The sequence below is a fragment of the Peromyscus maniculatus genome, chromosome 20 (genome assembly GCF_049852395.1).
Source record: "Peromyscus maniculatus bairdii isolate BWxNUB_F1_BW_parent chromosome 20, HU_Pman_BW_mat_3.1, whole genome shotgun sequence".
Lineage (NCBI taxonomy): Eukaryota > Metazoa > Chordata > Mammalia > Rodentia > Cricetidae > Peromyscus > Peromyscus maniculatus.
Genome location: NC_134871.1, coordinates 33775338 through 33793190, shown reverse-complemented (window position 1 = coordinate 33793190; position 17853 = coordinate 33775338). Strand labels below are relative to the sequence as shown.

At 46.6% G+C, this 17853-nt stretch overlaps 1 protein-coding gene across 11 annotated transcripts in view; it reads left to right on the top strand.

Annotated features, from left to right (window-relative positions):
• Cyrib (CYFIP related Rac1 interactor B) overlaps nucleotides 1-17853 on the top strand; it is a 138979-nt gene that overhangs the window by 54814 nt on the left and 66312 nt on the right. For 4 of the 11 annotated variants that reach the window (XM_076555966.1, XM_042265309.2, XM_042265312.2 and 1 more), the window contains exon 1: nucleotides 13526-13666. The exons of 6 other annotated variants lie outside the window; for them this stretch is intronic. Coding sequence is in view for 1 of the 5 variants with exons in the window: in XM_042265307.2 (XP_042121241.1) it covers nucleotides 7701-7791 (91 nt within the window). In the remaining 4 variants the exon portion in view is untranslated. Of the gene's footprint in view, nucleotides 1-7685; nucleotides 7792-13525; nucleotides 13667-17853 lie in introns of those variants that run through there. One more of the 11 variants, XM_042265307.2, reaches the window with a different exon arrangement.

The following is a 17853-nucleotide window of genomic DNA, read 5'->3' as shown; positions in this document are numbered from 1 at the left end:
TCCTCCGCCACAGTCAGTAGTTTTTAAGCTCTTCAGGTGATTCAAGTGGCAGACAGGCTCTGCAGCAGTATTGTGTGACAACTATAACCTGATGATGGTCTGGAGAGGAATGGAAATGTGGTAGCGACAAATGGTCATGGGCCATTGGCATTTACTGGCTGGCATCTCTATGCCAGGTCATCTACTGAATTTTTACAAATGTTCCCATGGGTCTTCCCTGTGCTCTCTGTGGGAGGCTGGAGAAGGACAGGAGCGGCTGTAGCTTCAAACTGGTATCTGTAGAATGGACTGACCCAGACTGACAGGTAAAGGCCAGAAAGAGGACACAGCTGGGCTTATCTTGCTTGTCCCTGAGAGACCACTGTGGTTATCCTTAGTATGTGATTGAGGTTTCTGTTGCTGTTGTTGTTACCACAGCATAACCTGTCCACATCCTGGTGGATACAGCCATCCTTTTAATAAACCACAGTGGATTCGGGAGTCAATATTCAAAGCCATATTTTGCAAAGTTGTACATTGAGGGTGAGTTTATTTTGACTTGTGGCTTAGAAGGAGGAAAAGAATGCAGTAAAGTAGGCTATTAATCTTGGGTTGGTTGATTCTGGCCTGCAAACCGCTGTATGTGTCTCAAGAAACTAGATTAAGTAAATTAATAACGCCGTCTTGTGTGTTTGCAGGACTCTTCTCAGTGCCTGGTGCTCTGTAAACCTTATTCCATTGCTCGTGTGTTTGATACCTTCCCAGAGGGATGGGAGGCATAAATAGGGCTGTGGATTACCATGAAGTAAGAAAGGGGAGCCACGCATACCGAACGTGTGTAGCGATTTCTGGCTGGAGCCTTGATGTAAGAGTCCTACTGGGAGGTGGGAGAACGGGGAGGGAAGGTGCTCTTGGGAGGGTGGAAGGACTGGACAAAGGCCCAGCAACAGAGAAGACGCTAACAGGCGCTCAGCAGTCAGCCTAGAATTCCATCAAGAGTGGCTCCGCTCCCCACTATCATGGGCGTTAGGATATTACATGTGCTGGCGGGGTGTTCCGGTGGGAGGTTCTGGTGGGTGGGTCAAGGTGCTCCACGGTGGGTGAGAGACAGAGATGCCATGCAGATGGCACTCAGGGAAGAGTTTTATTTGGTGGAGGGGGCAGAGAAAGAAGGGAAGGGAGAGATAGAGAGGGAGGGGGGCGAGGGGTTCAAGAGGTACGCACCTCGTGGGAAAAAAGGGGGGAGAAGAGAGAAATGGGCGCAGTTTTTCCTTAAAGAGACTTTTACATCAGGATACAGGGTGGCGCCAAGGGGTGGGATCAGAATATTAACAATGGGAGACTGGAAATGTGCATCATTGGGCATTTCTACTTGTGTTTCTCATCATGCGAGCGCGCGCACGCTTCTCCTAACTTTTTAAAAAATTTCATTGTTGGAAGGCATTTGGGTGGTGAAAGGCTAGATAAGAATAGCTTCATTGATCCCCCTCCTCCATTTGCCCTGAAAACCATACCAGATACCATACCAAAGTTTGCACGTTGCTAATTAGGAGCTATTATTATTATTTTATTAAAGAAACAGGACTCTTGTTCATGCCTCAGGGAATCAGAATGACCTTTGAAGATGAACTCAGTGTAGTGTAGACTTAAACCTCTGTGAACTTCATGGCCTAGATCCCAGTCTGGTGGGGTGGACGGCTTGGATTGCACTCCTCATATCCAGCTGTGGACAGGTAGTTCCTTGACACCTTGGGCGCTCAGGTTTTTTTTTTTTTTTTTTTTTTGGTTTGTTTTGTTTTTCTTTTTCTTTTTTTAAATGTAAAATAGTAGACTAAAGATGACTTTCAAAGTCCTTTCCGTCTAAAATTTGTCATTTCATTGGAAACTCAGCATGCTGCCGTGGTTCGTTTTGTCAACTTGCTACATTCTGGAGTCCCTGGTGAAGGATTGTCTAGATTGTTTAGAACCCACTGGTTTGTGGACGTGTATGTAGGTGATTATCTTGGCTTCATTAGTTGAGGAGGGAAGACCCACCCACTGTGAGTGGCTCCATGCCCTAGGCAGGGGATCCTCCACTGTGTTAGAGTGGAGGGAGCAAGCTGAGCACCGGCATGCGCTCATGCGTTACTTCATTGCTCTGGTTTGGACTGTGGATGTCATGTGACCATCTCAAGTGCCTGCTGCCTCGACTTCCTGGCTTGATAGACGGTAACCTGGAACTCTAGGCTAAAATAAACCCCTTTACCTCTAAGTTGGTTTTGTCAGCACATTTTTTTTTCTGCAGCATCCGGAAAGGAAACAAAGACACAGGCACACATAAAACAAGTGACCTGTTACACGACAATGCTAAGTATAGAAATGGATACAAAAGCTCTTTTCTCTAAATTCATAGGTTGTGGCAAGCCTCCAGCTTAGGCGAGGTACCATTTTCCTCCTTTGCCTCCTTAAAGATTACGGCTGAGGAAGGGATGCAATCTCTTGATGTCTCCGTTCTAACATGAAATCTGTACCAGGGTTTTAGAGAGGATGCTAGTTAAGTCAGTTGAGCTTCTTGTGACATAGACCATATTGATCCCCACCCACCCCCACCCAACCCCGCAAGCCGTTTGCAATAACTTTCTTTCTCTAACCTCAAAAAGTAACCGTGGGGAGCTAAGTTCAGTCACATATTTCGCTCTTGTATGACTTATCCTGTTGTTCTGTTTAAAAGTCATGAGTTTCAAATACTAGTGTCTGTAGCTGGGGACTTAATCATTTAGGCTACTTGTGAGTGCTGCTCACCTCACTCCTCTGTGCTGCTCAAATAGCTCTGACTTGCAGGCCTGCATTGACATTAGCCCCAGGACTGGGGTGAGTCACCACTGATGGCCGTGTATGCCCCTGGCCAGCCGGCTGCAGCTGTGTCCCAGGTACCAGCTTTCTGTCAGGGATTATGCCAGCCTCAGTGCTGGCTCAGGAGTACAGGGTTAGCAAAACAGCTTGGCCTTTGCCTGGGGGTTCAGGAAACCATACCATCACAGTGACAAAATGCTGTCAACAAGAACCACAGGCTGCTTGAGAGCACTCACAACAGGGGGCTGACCTGGTTTGCTCCAAGTGGTGAGTTGCTGGACATGGCAAAGAGCCCAGGCAGGCAGGTGGGGGCTGGAGGTCTAAAGGCAGCATGTGGTCCCAAGTGCAAGGAGAGACCAGAGGAAGCATCAAGATTCAGCTTATGAGCAGCATGAGGGTTCCTGTGATTTGAGGAATCTCAGGACAAGGACTTCCTGCGACATCTCCTTGCCCTTCCTCCCCTGACATCTTGATGCTGAAGGAACAATTCCTACTTTTTAAGTTTACAGGATATATCATCTTTATCAGTGGTTCTTAACCTTCTTAATGCTGCGACCCTTTAATACAGGTCCTCGTGTTGTGGTGAACCCCAACCATAAAATATCTGATATTCGACTTCTGTGAAGAGGTTGTTTAATTCTCCCAAAGGGGTCTCGACCCACAGGTTGAGTGAGAACCACCGATCTGTATCATCTGTCAGTTGCAAGGCTTTGTTCTGGAGTAAGATAGTGTGTGTGCCTTTCATCCCTGGAAGGGAAGGCTTAGTTCATGTAACTCTGGGTGTCACCCTAGCAGTGTGTGACACAGGCTGGAATGTGTCGGCTACATGTCTAATCGGATATCTGGGGCACGTCAGTGAGCTTCCGTCTGGGGGACTCAAATCAGTTTCATCTATGACAGTAGTTCACAAAGCATGTAGGGACTCAGAACATAGCATGGGACCAAGTGCCCGCCCACGCATAGATTCACTGAACCTTCTGTGGATCGAGGCAATTAGTGTGTGTGTGTGTGTGGGGGGGAGTTGTGTGCACCTGGGAATAATTTAATAGATATTAGCTTGTAATTAAAACTTGCAGGTAAATTGCCTTTTCTTCGTTGGTGTCATATTACCTACTTTTCTTTCTTCCCCTGCGATCGCGTTTCCGTTAATAGATTACCAGCCACCTCTTTGCGCTGGATCTCTTCAACGCCTTATGCCTCCTTCCAGCTCTTTTCTGTATCCCGTGGCCACATCCACATCTGTCCTGCCTCAAGCCTTCCCATTTTAGTCGTCATCTCTTTGAACAACAGATCTTTCAAGACATTAAAGGGTTCATCTCTACTCCCACCCTTTTTTCAATGAATTTTAACATCCCTAATCCTTTTGCCATTTCCCCACAGGGATATCTATTTTATATATAAATAGCACCTGGTTAGATAGATGATTTTGTATTTTAATCTTTCAACTTAATAGTCACAATTTTTGTTTGTTTTTGTTTTGAGACAGAATCTTGTGTCATTCATTTGGCTGTGAACTCAGTATATACTAGCCAGGGATGACCTTGAACTTCTGATCCTCCTGTCTCTGCCTCCTGAGTGTTAGGATTAGACAAGCTTATACCACCATGCCCAGTTTATTTGGGGTTGGGGATGGAAACCAAGGCTTCATGCATGTTAGGCAAGCATTTTAGCAGAGGAGTTACTTTCCCAGCTCCTAATAATCATAAAACTTGAAGAAACATTTTGAAAGATTAAAAAAATATTTTATGTGTGTGAATGTTTTGACTGCATGTATGTATGTGTACCACATACGTGCCATAGAGATCAGAAGAAAGTGTTGGATCCTGTCCTAGAGTTTCTGTTGCTGTGAAGAGACATCATGACATGGCAACTCTTAAGGGAAACATTTAATTGGGGCTGGCTTACAGTTTCAGAGGTTTAGTCCATTATCAGCATGGCAGGACATGGTGCCATGCAGGCAGGCATGGTGCTGGAGAAGGAACTGAGAGTTTTACATCTTGATCCACAGGTAGCAACAGGACAGACTGCCACATTGGGCATGGCTTGAGCATGTATGAAACCTCAAGGCCTGCCTTCACAGTGACACACTTCCTCCAACAAGGCCACACCTCCTAATAGTACCACTCCCTATGAGCCAAGCATTCCAACCATGAGTCTATGGAGACCATATCTATTCAAACCACCACAGATCCCTTGGAAGTGAAGTTATGGACAGTTGAAATCCCCCATGTGGGTGCTGGGAACTGAACCTGGGTCCTCTGCCAGAGCAGTAAGATGCCCTTAACCACCGAGTTGTCTCTCCAGCCCCAATATTTAGAAATTTTAAATCAGCAAATGGGATCCTATTATGTGTCAGACATTGTTTTAGGGACCGGGAACAAGCCAGGCATTATAGATCTAGGTCTAGGTTCATGGAGAGAGACAATAAATACTGTAATGCTTTGTGAGGAGGTAGCAACATGTTGGAAAAAACAGTTATGTCTGAAGAAGGCTTACAAAGTATCCTCTCATGTTCCTGTGTACTTAGTGACCATATAGGATCTTTGCTCTGGTGCACTGTAGTGTGTTTGGAATGTCAGGACTATGAATGTACAGAGAATGTGTGAGTCACCGAGGACAAACCCTTTATTCAGAGATGAGCAAACAGATTCAGAGAAAAGAAATGGCTTGCTCAAGACCTAGCAATTAACACGGTTTTCATTCATTCTACAGCTTCTTTTAGAACCCTACTGCGCTGTCCCCCTACTGTTGGAAGTTTATTTTTATTATCTGGAGTTTATTGTAAATAATGCTGCAGTGAGCAACCTCATACAAATACTACCTGAGTGAAAATAGCAAGTTCACAAATAATGAAAAGAACAGGGAAGGCTGTTATTTATTGAGTTCTTATATTTGCCAGGTGTTTGCTGTGTGTCTGGCAAGTGTCTGCACATTCCCCGCTTTTCAGGTGAGAAAAACCAAGGGCTCCGCATGCAGGCCTGGCTGAGCCCAGACTGACTCGCAGCCTGCATGCGTCGTCAACAACCTTCCAAGTTTGAACACGAAAACAGCAGCGTCAGAACTGTTCTAAGTTACTCTTCTCACGCTCTGATAAAATGCCTGACAAAGAAGGACGGGTTTATTTTGGCTCATGGTTCGAAGGTACAGTGCACCATGGTGAGGAGGTCGGGCATCAGGGGCATGAGACAGCTAGCCATATTGCATCCACAGCCAGGGAGCAGAGATGAACGTGGGTACTCAGTTTGCAGTTTCTCCTTTGGATTCAGTGCGAGACCCTAGCCCATGAGATGACACCGCTCACCTGCTGTGTGGATCATCCCTCCTTAGAGGAAGGGAACGCCATCATAGACACACCCGAAAGTATGTTTCTATGGTGATTCTAAACCCTTCCAGGCTGACAGTGAAGATGAACCATTACGTTCATTTAAGAGCTTGCCCGACATTTAAGCTCTGGTGAGTTTTAACTGTATGTAATTGCTGTTCTTTTTGCAAAGGCCAAAGACAGTTTGAGTGTTGAGACTTTCATTTGTTCCTGTGACTTTGCCCAGTCATCAGAGCAGCGCAGCCGTTATGATTCGGGTGAAGGTTAGGGTTTGAAATGGAGCCCAGGCACTGGGGGATTTAGTTAATGCTAGCTGATAGAAAAGAAGAAAGAGAGGAAGGTGGAGAGCATTATATAGGGTAGCAGCTGTTGAGGTCTGGGGTCGCATCGTGCTTCTTGCTTCTCAGTGGTTTTATGACCTTCCCAAAATACTTGAATTCTTCGTCCCTCAGTTTCTTCATCTGAAGACAGGCAGACGTAAAAAGTCTCCCGGTGGTGCTGGGAGGCTTGGATGCTAAGTGAGTGTCAGTCATTCTGTGTAAGGCCGCAGAAACTGGTGCCTTCTGTTACTGTATGCCAAACCAGATTATTTTCTCATTTTTGTAAGTGTGATGTTTCTGTAAACTGTATTAAAAATCTTTTAAAATGGCATTGATAAATAGGTGGCTTTGTCTGCACTTAGAGATGCAACATAGTGCATGTGGGGGTCAGACAGCACGTTGCCAGGAATCGGTTCTCTCTTTCCACTTTGTGGGTCCCAGGAATCGAACTCGGGTGGTCAGGCCTGTTAACCTTTCTCTACTGCGCCATCTCGCCAGCCCAGAGCTGTTGTTTATGACGCTGTGGGTGTGCTATTGAAGGTGGGTGGCTATGACAGCAGAGACCAGGGTTTGGGGTGACAGTGGAGGGAAGCGCAGAGATGAATGGCCCACCCAGACATTCTCCATTTCCCTTGCTCCAGTGCTGTCCCAGATTTCAGGTCATCTTGTCCCTTCCTAAAGGCGACCACCCCAAGTCTGTGCCCTTGCTTGTGGAAGGGCATGTGATTGTCAGGGCTGAACGGTCCTTTGTGCTGCTGAATTGCACCCTGGGTTGAAAGAGCTGTCTGTGGCAAAGGGCGGCACATCCCGAGCATGGCTCTTGCATTTTTCCGGGTCTGCAAATTGAGCAGAGAGGGCTTTGGACTGTAAACTGCTTGCCATGTCAGTTTGCTCCCGTACCAACCCACCCCTCACGGGGAAAACTTTGCCTTGGGACGGGCTTAGAACGAAGAGGGGACAGTGTGTACAGAAGATCTTTCCTCCTTTTTCCAATTAAAATCTTGGCACAAAAAAAACGTGCTTGTCTTTCCTGTCGCCTGTCTCAGCGGCAGATTCCCGGGCTGAACTCTGAGGCATCGTCCCCGCTTCCTCATATTTCAGCCTTTCCAGTTACAAACAACTTGCTTCTTTGGGTGGCGGGGCGCTAATGACTCCAGGTGGTGAATGGGCGGAAGGGAGTACGGCTATGTGGAAATACTGCGCTGGAGCAATACAAACACAGCGGGAGGAAGCCTGTCAAGAGATGGATGCTGCAGTGCGGCCTTTTGCCTTCCTCGTCATCGAAGAAAAGCCCTCTTTTAGCTTCTCTCAGACTCAACTGGTTCCAAAACTCATGTTGTGAGTACATGGTGGAGTATTATATAGCCTCTACCAGTGACGTAACTATGGTGCCTTCATTGAGCAGGGGTAGCTAAGAGATGCTGTGAGGTGGAACGCAGCAGATTAGTATTCTGATATGAGCCGTTCCTCCAAAAATATACTGCCTTTATATAGATACATAATAACATTTGGAAGGGTATCCACAGGGTGTGGGTGGTTGGATCATGAGTGTTTTTATGTTTTTCTTTTTGCTCATATGTATTTTCAAATTTTTGCTTCAGTCAACATATTACTCACACAGAATGGAGGAAAAAAAATAAAAGAAGTGTCATAGAGGGCCACGGCATCTCATCAGCCCAGGCTCTCCTGTTAATCATTCCGTATATTTGTGGCGGGTCTCCTGGGAGTTGGGTAGTGTGTCAGGGATTGCAGTGCTCATAACAGCCACAGTCTGGCAGAGCCTACATTCGTTTTAAAGTTAAGAAACATTAAAAATAAATAACGGTTTGTGAAAGTGAAGTGCTCTGAAGGTGAATGCAGGACAGTCGAGGTTCATCTTTAGGATGGAGTATGGCAAGAACCCTTGCAGCTGAGAGCCGAGACGGCCGTGGGAAGAGAAAGTGTGTCTGGGCTTCTGAGATGTCACAGCTGACGCCGGACAGTGGGGCCCTTTTTCCTTGCTGCAGGTCACTCAAATGGCTGGAACAGAGCCTTCTGACTGCCTTCCCTGGGAGAAGTATGTTCCATTTGGAGATGTGACCTGGACTTCTCTACAGACCTTTTAACTTAGGGGGAATTTGGCCACGAGGATAACTTTATGGCTGTTGGGGACTGGTTCATGTTTCTGTTAAACAGCAGGAAGGTCTTGGGTTCGATCTTTTGAAATGACAGTTCTGATGTCTCCGTTCAGTGCGAGACGAGCTCCCAGCCCTATCCAAGGGACCCCCCCCCCCAGGCTTCTCTCCTTGCTCTCATCCGTGTGGGGTCTCAGTTAGGAGTTTGGAACCCCTGGCTGTGGAGGAGATGGTTGGAAGGAGCCTCTGGCCTTGACGATTCCCTGTTTGCTCATCCTGGGAAGAGGAAGGGAGGAATTTCAGAGCAGGTTTTGGATTCTGACCCGGCTACACCCAGAGTTTTGAGGTGGCTTTGGCGCTGCTGTTTGCCAGCACCGCACAGGAGTGGGATGCACCGTGCGGGACGAATGAGCCCAACCCCTGAATGCCAGACACAAGACTAGTGGGAAGGAGAGCAGCTTTGTTCGGGCTCTACACACGGCGGCAGGTGTGCACGGGAGACGAGGTTGGCAGCACGCAGTAAGAGTCTTCTGTAAGGCAACTAGGCAATGAACAGACCACGAACGTGTTCAGATTCTTTGACCTGGTAATTATAATCGAGAGAACTTATGTGGTCACTATGCATGTACAAAAATGCTTTCCTATACAGTATTTATGAGGGCTCCATGCCATTCCAGGAAGTAGGTAGATTCTTCTCCCCATTGGCCAGGTCAGAAATGAGAGGTTGCAGAAATCGAATGAGTGGCCCTCGTTCAGCGGCTCACTCAGGCTCTGGACTTCGGTGTATGCTTCCTTGGCCTGATGGGCTTGCCTGGAAATGCAGGGTGCAGTGGCAGGCATCCAGAAGTCACCAGGAAGGAAGGAAGGGAAACGTTAGACATTGTTGGAGAAACCAAAGCTGCAAGAGGTTGAAACTGTGTAAGTTCCAGAGCAGGGATTGAACTTGACCAGGCCATACCTGGTCAGAGTTTTGAAGTAGCTTTGGTTCTGCTGTTACCTTGTGCCCCCCAAGAATGTGTGTGGGGTGAATGAGTGAATGAATGAATGAATGAATGACTGGAAGAGGTCAAGGTATTAACAGCAGCTTCTGTAGAGAATTAGACATTGGGTTTTCATGCATGGTAGGTTCTTTCTCAGAGTTCTGCAGCTTCTACATGCAGTGCAGTTGCATAGGCCTCTCTAGGGAGAGCTGTAGTCTGCTGGGCCCCGAGGCTGTTCTTTTCCAAAACCCTTTGCCTAAAGGCTCTTTCTCTTGGCTTAGCTCTGCCCTTGCACAATGCCCATTGGTGAGCAGGTCTAGGGTCAGCTGGCATGTTGGATATGGACCCATAGTGATGGAAGGAAACTCAGCTATTTAAGTGTGATGAAATATTGTTCAGCCATTAAATGCTAAATGCATCTGTGATGAAATATGAAAAAGAGCTTGGGAAATAGTTAAAAGCAGTATAAATAGATAGCAGTAGTAAAAGCAGTGTGCGTTTACAGAAAGTTGGAGGAGAGGCATGAATGCTGGGTAAAGGGAATCGGGGGCCCAATTGTGACACCAGCCAGTTAGTGTTCTCAGCTGAGAGCCTCAGGGCCAGTCCCCACAGCTCTTGTTTCCTCTCACCCCAGTTTCAATCAGTCATAAACTCAGGAAGATACTGAGTGCGTATCTTAGTTTTAGTATTTCTTCTTTCCTTGGCCAGGGCGGTGATAATCTCCAGGACCTTGAGCATGCTAGCCAAGTGCCTTGCCACGAAGCTACACCCCAGCTCCAAGCTGTTATCTTCATCTTGGACCCCTCCGGAGCCTCTCAGCCAGACTCCTGGTCTTTTGGACACTGTGTTCCAAGTGGTCTTGATAGGAACTAAGTCCGATTCTGTTTCTCCCTTGGTTACAAGTATCTTTTCGTCTGTTGGCGCTGTGTTAAAATTTGAGGTGGCTTTGGTGTCTTATCATCTTACCTTCTTACTCACAGAATTCTCTCCTTTCCACCACTGTACCCCTTGCCATGCCTTTCCTGGTGTTTTCCAAACCAACCCCAAAGGCTTTGTCAAAACCTTCAGAACTGTTCCGAGCAGAGACGGCTCCCCTCTTCTTACAACATCCTCTGTTACCAATACCAAGTTACAACCCTTGTTCTCTCACGGAGCCCCCAGAGACCTCAAAGTAGGGACCATGTGTCCTCTACCCTAGACTCTCCCATGATGCCTGGGATATAATAGACAGGATGGTACAAAATGTTGACTGAACAAAACAGTTTACTTAACATTATAGAGATTTGTTAGTTTTTATTTATGTGTATGTATGTGTGTGTGTGCCTCCATAAGTTTATGTACACCATATGTGCAGATGCCTGTGAAGGCCTGAGGGCATCAGATCCCTTAGAGGTGGAAAGACAGGCAGTTGTGAGTGGCCCGATGTGGGTGAAGGAAATGGAATCCCCGGTCCTCTGTAAGAATAGTTAATTGCTCTTCACTGCCGAGCATCTCTAGCCCTATCACCATCATCGTGCTTTAAAACTGATTTAATAATAAAAATCTCAAAGAAGCCAGCACGTAGAGCAATCTTTTGAAATTCGAGAAAGTAGACAGGGTATAGTATACATGGAGAAACAGACAGGTCCAGGAGCTGACAGATTGCGTTCGAATCCTGGATCCGTCACATACTGAACCCCGCATTCCTCAGTCACAGAGCGGACGTGAAAGCAGAACCATATGGGATGTCTGTGAAAAGCAAAGGAAACGCAAGTCAAAGGCTGAGCACAACGCTTGGCACCGTGTAAGCAGCGTCAGGATTCCAGAAACTTGTGGTGGCCGCAGTGACTACAGCATCGCTGACTGGTCATTCCTCTTGTGCAAACATCTTTTTTGGTGTCCTTTTGCTTGCTTTTGTAATTTAAAACTTCGAAACCTTTGGCCTCAGCTGAAATGTGATCACAGTCGGGCAGAACGATGAAGAAAGAAGTGTGCAAGAATAAATTTAGCCCTTCTTGGAGGGGGCGTGTTTCCTGAGCCAGCTTCTCCACATGGGTAGTGGTGGAGCTTGCTTGTACTTCTCACCAAGGCTAGATATGGGTCCTGGGCTGATGATGGGGCAGCTGCCTCTGAGAGTATTCTGTGTTCTGTGCAGGACTTGTCCGATTTTATTGTTATTATTCATCAATTGACTCTTTGGGAGTGCCAGCGCCTCAGGCCAGTATCCTATTTTGATCCCCAAAGATAACATTAAGGCTAGTGGATAAAGATTGCTGGGTATGAGGATCCTGCTCAGTGTAAAATCTGAGGTTCCTAGAAGCTGACAATTCCAGTGATGTGCTCCTCATAGGTGGAGAGGTCCCAGCTAAGCTGGATAGTCATGGGTGAGGTTTCTGCTTTTGTCGTGTGGCTGCTTGGAACTGGTATCTGAAGGACCAGTCAGATACAAGGTGTATATACACGGGCCAGTGAATGCTGGTGTGTGTCAGGTACATGGACCAGCCTTATTGGATGGTGAAGGCAGTTCTGTATCTCAGTGTAATCAAAATTGATGGAAATCTGATAGACGTAGTGTGCAATCCAAAGCCTCCTGAAGCATACAGATCTGAGATGTAGGATGCTGTCCCTTCATGTACGTCACTTTGCTTCCCATGGCTCTCCTTACTGTATTGAATACCATGTTGCCTACATGTAACTCAAGAGGCAGACAGGCTGACCAAGACAAAGGCCTCCCTACAGTATAAGACACCAGACTGACTTAACTGGACACATTTATCAAGGCCAGTGGTTCTCAAGTGGTCGATGTTGGGGAGTGGAGGGTGTGGAATCGTGATCAGGGTTTCGAGATACTGTCGCCAAGTTCCTAAGTTCCTAATCATACGCAGATTTGTATGTGTATATACAGCCTCCTAGGAGGGGAAAGTCCGTAACTTCACGTGATTTTTCAACTGGGCTCTTAACCCCAAAATGTTCAAAATTCTTTACTTCCATCTTAGTGCTGTGCTCAGCAAACTGGGAGAAGTAACCATGGAAAGAAGACCTGGGAGAGGTAACCATGTTAATCCTCTACCTTTTATTGCTCATGCAAACCAGGAGTTTTACGGCAGGATTCAGGGGGAACTAGTAGATGAGACGATTTTGTGTGTAGAGAAGGGAAGGTAGCATTTATTTTCCAAGAGTGACAGTGGGATTAGAGAAGTAATTAAATGGCTTCGCCCTCCATCACATCCAGATTCTCAGCCCACTCGACACTGCCGCCGAGTCGACCCCAGAACAAGGGTCTGATTTATCTGAAAGTGCTGTGCGTGGCAAGCCACGCTATCAAGTGGAGTCTCATTTCTGTTCCCAGACTGATCATTTAACACCTCCCAAGGGCGTCTCCGCGATAGCATCTCGGGCGATAACGGTGCTTCTCTGCAGGCCCCGGGGAGCCTGCCTAGCGCGCCAGAGCCGCGTCTGGAAACGCCAGAGAGGCTCAAGTACCTGGCCCCAGGGGGAAAGACTTGCTGCCAGCAGCCTCGCCTCGCCTCGCCTCGCCAGGTGCGGGATGCTGGAATGCGGCGTTTTCCTGGGTTTAGCTCAGAGCCTTGGGGCTCTTTCCGAGCTTGCTGACCTGTGGCTGGGCACCGCCACTGGAAGGACCCCCCCACCCCAACCACCCAGGCGGCAGCCTCCCGCGGGGGTGCTGCCTCTTTAAGGGAGGGCGTGGCCTCGTGCGGCGTGGCCGCGCCCCCCTGGCTCTCGGCGCAATGCGCCGGACCACCTGTCTCCGGCCGCGCCCCGCCCCTTTCCCGAGGGGTGGGGGAGGAGGGCGGAGAGGACGGTTGAGGCTTTACCTTGCGCGGCTGGGGCCGCGCGGCGCATGCGCAGGGCCGGACAGGTCCCCGGAGCCCTCACTTCCTGGCACTCCCCCCTCCCCCTTCGCCGTTACCCTGTACATCCGGGTCTCTTGCCCTCCCCGCTCCAAGCCGCCGCCGCCGCCGTCGCCTGGCTCTTCGCCGCTCCGCCAGAGGGGCAGGTGCGGAGGGGCTCCCGGTCCGGCCGCCGCCGCCCGCCCCGGGGCCCGGGGCTCCCCCTAGCGCCGTGAGGAGCCGCGGGCGGCCGAGGAGAAGCGCGGCGGAGTGCCCGATCTCGCGGCGGGTGAGTGACCGGCCAGTCGTCGCCTCACGCCCCTTGGCGCCGCGGAGGGCCGCGCGGCCGCCCTGCGCGCTCCCGGCCCGGCCTGGGCCCGGCCTCCGCCCATTCATTCTCGGCGTCCGCTCTTTCCGCCCGGGCCGTGGCGCGTGCGGGAGCCGGCGGCCCCGTGCCGGCGCTTCCCCGCTTCCCTGCTTCCTTGCTTCTCCCCTGCTCCCGTGTTCCCCTGCGCCCCGGCTCCCAGGCTCCTCCGTACCCCGACGCCTCTGCTCTCCGGGCCCTCGCCCCTGTCCTCGGGCCACGCTGCGCTTTCCTGGGGGACACCCCGAGCCCACGGAGGGTTAGTGTGTCTTTGCTCCTGTCGCTACGTCTTTTTCACCTGTGAGACCAGACCTTTCAACTTTTAATTCCCCCGCGTTTAAAGTCCAGATGCTCCATCCTAGGGTGTGGTCTCAATGTGCTTCCAGCGCACACAGTTTTTCCTATAAAATTACCCAAATCTATGTCTGTCAGAGTCTCGTGAGAGTGGCCATCGGGGTGTGTGTGTAACCTCGTGGCTTTTGGGAGCCACACTACGTCCCTGTATTTGATATGCCAATTTTCTCTGGAGCATAACATTTGTCAGAAAGTCTGCTCCTTTCTGTGATTCCATGCCTGCTTTGCAGCATCACCTGTTTGTACTGTTAGTGGGACTTTTTCTTGTCTCATCTGTCAACATTTACAGACACTCCTGCTGTATCCCCTTCTGTTCCCCCTCACTGCCCCAAATACTGCTGGAATTCCTGAACCCTTGCAGAACCACAAAATGCCATGTTGGGTAAAGCAAAGTGTTCTGATTCGTTGGCGCTTTTCCCTTCTCATATAAATGTTTTGAGTTTGACACCTTTGAACTCTGCTGCATGAGAAATGTGTGTCAATCAATTTTGTGTTCTTTTAGTCTTACAGTTTGGTAGACTGATGTTCCACATGAGTGTTTTCCTAAAGCGAAGGAACTCTCTTCACTTGGGTGTTTGGTACCTTATTGCACATAATTTTGGATTAATGTATATCCCAAGAACAACACATAGATCCTTTTACATCCTTAATTGTGGTTTATAATGGAAATAGAAGCCTAGTATCCAGAATGACAATAATTGGAGTGTATTTGATAGTCTGTTGTAAAGTTTAACTGAAACTGCCTAATCGGCATCTGTAAAATGAAGTAACAGCACTTTCTACCCTGACTTGCATAGTCTGTCATAGTGAACTCCAGTTTATTTCAGAGTATGCATACCACATATCACTGCAAGGATGCACTTTGTAATATTGACAGCAGCATTTTCTAGTACTTTTCTTTTTCTGAGTTTTTTTTTTTTTTTTTTTTGCCTCGCTTTAGATTTTGAATAGCCACTTAACAGGTTTCTTTAAAAAAATTCTTAATTGTTGTGTGTGTGTGTGTGTGTGTGTGTGTGTGAGAGAGAGAGAGAGAGAGAGAGAGAGAGAGAGAGAGAGAGAGAGAGAGAGACAGAGAGAGACAGAGAGAGACAGAGAGAGAGAGAGTGTGTGCAGGAGCCTGTGTGTGATCATAGGATCATTCTGTGGAGTTGATTCTGTTTTCTCCTTCCTCCATGGGATTCAGGAGTTGAACTAAGGTAGCCAGGCTTGAGCCATCTCACCCTGCCCCAGCAATAAGATTTCTCATTTTTTTTTCCAGAGTGGTATTGCTAGATGATTTTTACATCCCTTTTAACTTTAGTAGTGATGGAGCTGCCTTGAAGGAAACCCTTGCTTTGTAAAATGTAAAATGTTCTGTAGTGTTATATGTAATTGAGCAGAGTATATTTTTTTCTTTCCTAAGAAAGTGACCATTTGATCAAGGGAAGCTAGGTTAATAAATTGCTTCTAGTTGTCCCAGCAAAAATGTAAGTTGAGATGCAGAGCAAAGCTAAGTGAAGGCAGTTGATTTATTTCTTACATAGTGTAAGTGATATTTAATGAAGTTTAAAAAATTCATTTCTCTGAGCTTTCTGAAAATAAATAGGTTAAAAATAGTTCATGTGGTGTGGTACCATGCTCAAGATTGTTTAACTCATATTTGAAGTGACCATTTATCTTTACTTAGTAAATAGTAATTGATGGAGAAGTACAGAGTGATGGTTATTTCATTTTACTCCTAGACTCCTTAGGGAAAACCTTAGATTATCATTCTTATTAAGTATTGATGCTTCAATTGTGAGAGCCTATAATTTTCTCTTTCCCTGTTTAAGGCAAACAAGACCATAATATTTGAAAACACTTAACTGTGTTGTCGTTTATATTCCTCCTATTATTTTTTGGTTCTTTTCTTTTAGAACATAGCTTAGCACAGCCTTGGGCATCCTAGACTTTCACAGCACTTTTGAAGTATTGTAACTATGTGGCAAAAGTTTTAGAGAAAGATGTTCATTGCACTGAGCTGCAAATTCTCAAGTGTCCTGAGTATTTTGAATTTGCTGTGTTGGATTATTTAAGTTATTTTGAGATCTTTAGGGGACATAGTAGAATGGACACACCATTTGTGCTACGTTCCAATTCACAGGCGGGGTTTGTTTGTTAAGAGGGTATTCAATACATACATTTTTCCAGCAGTCATGAACAATAGTCAATTTAGAGAATTTCCCTTGCAATTTTTCACTTTAAGTTTTCTGAAAGTTAGCATAAACTTTTTGGTTGTGTGAGCTCATCCTATATTTGTTCACTAAAGTGGATTGATTTGCTCAAAGATATTTTTTTCATCTAGCTGAAATGCATAATCCAGCAGTGCAGTTGTAAGTCAGTTTTGGAGCAGTCATGCTGATGATGTTACCAGTACTAAGACTCTTTATTTAGGTCAAGGCAGTACTCTAAGATGTAGTTCAATTTTTGTTGTTTTGTTTGTTTGTTTTTGTTTTTCAAGACAGGGTTTCTCTGTGTAGCTATCCTGGATCTCGCTCTGTAGACCAGACTGGCCTCGAACTCACAGAGAGATTCATCTGTCTCTGCCTCTCAAGTGCTGGGATTAAAGGCATGCGTCACCATTGCCCGGCCATGGTTTAATTTTAAAAGAGGCTTGTTAGATAAATACGTGTACTGCTGCCTGACAGGTGAGGAATCAGGCCGAGGAACTTTGAGCACAGCACCCTGGTGCTAGGCTGTGATGTTGAGCAGTTGCTCTCCCTCAGAGGCTCCATACCCACTAAATTAACTTGATGATAACCCTGGAAGATATAGGTTACCTTCTAATTAATCCTTGATCACCATGAGGAATGTAAATGTTAAATCCTGGACTGATACAGACTTGAGCCCAAGGAGCTTTGGTTACTTGACCTTTTTGACTCATGATTTTGAAATAAATTTTATTTCAAGGTACTAGTTTGAGGTCCTGTATTTTACATTTAATATTTAGAGGGTATTCTTTGGACAAGAAATCTCAGAACTTTTCAGCCACCACAGAGTGGATAATGTTCATTTGTTCTGTGTTCTCTGAGTGAATGCATTCTTGCTCACCAGTCACAGCTTCCTCCCCTTTAACTCAAGAAAGTAAATGGAATGCAAATTAGTGACATTTGTAAAACTCTTCAAACAAGGAAATCATTCTTAAAGTTTTGGTACTCTCTCTCTATGTATATACACACATACAAACATACACAACATATATATGTACATTTCTTGTATCATATCTTCACATCTAAATAATACAGTCATGGGTAAGAATGACTGATTGCAGAGATAACACTCTTGAGGTCTTTTGTTTAGTTCTAATGCAAAAACCATAATTTTGTGACTGTGTTAAAAAAGGTAGAGGTATGTACTCTACCGGGAAAGATTCAGTAGTGTGTATTGCGTGGGATGCTGAAGCTCTAACACTTGCAGTTCTTTTCTCCTCCACAATAATTTCTACTTGGTGTATTCTGCCTAGTGCATCATATGGTACATGTTAAATCCTGGACTGATACAGATTTTTCACTGTGTCTGGACACTTCTTCCAGTCATCAGTTGGCATGCTTTCAGGCAATTCAGATGATATTGAATACTAGGTCAGAATAAGCACTTTTGGAAATGATTTCCTAAGGAAAAGAATTATGACATTCCTAAACGTTATTAGTTGGGATTACTTGCGCCATCCCTGTCTTCTTAGTAAGGGTAATACAGAATTGAATGCACTAATATAAATGAAATTTGAGACTTAACTAGTT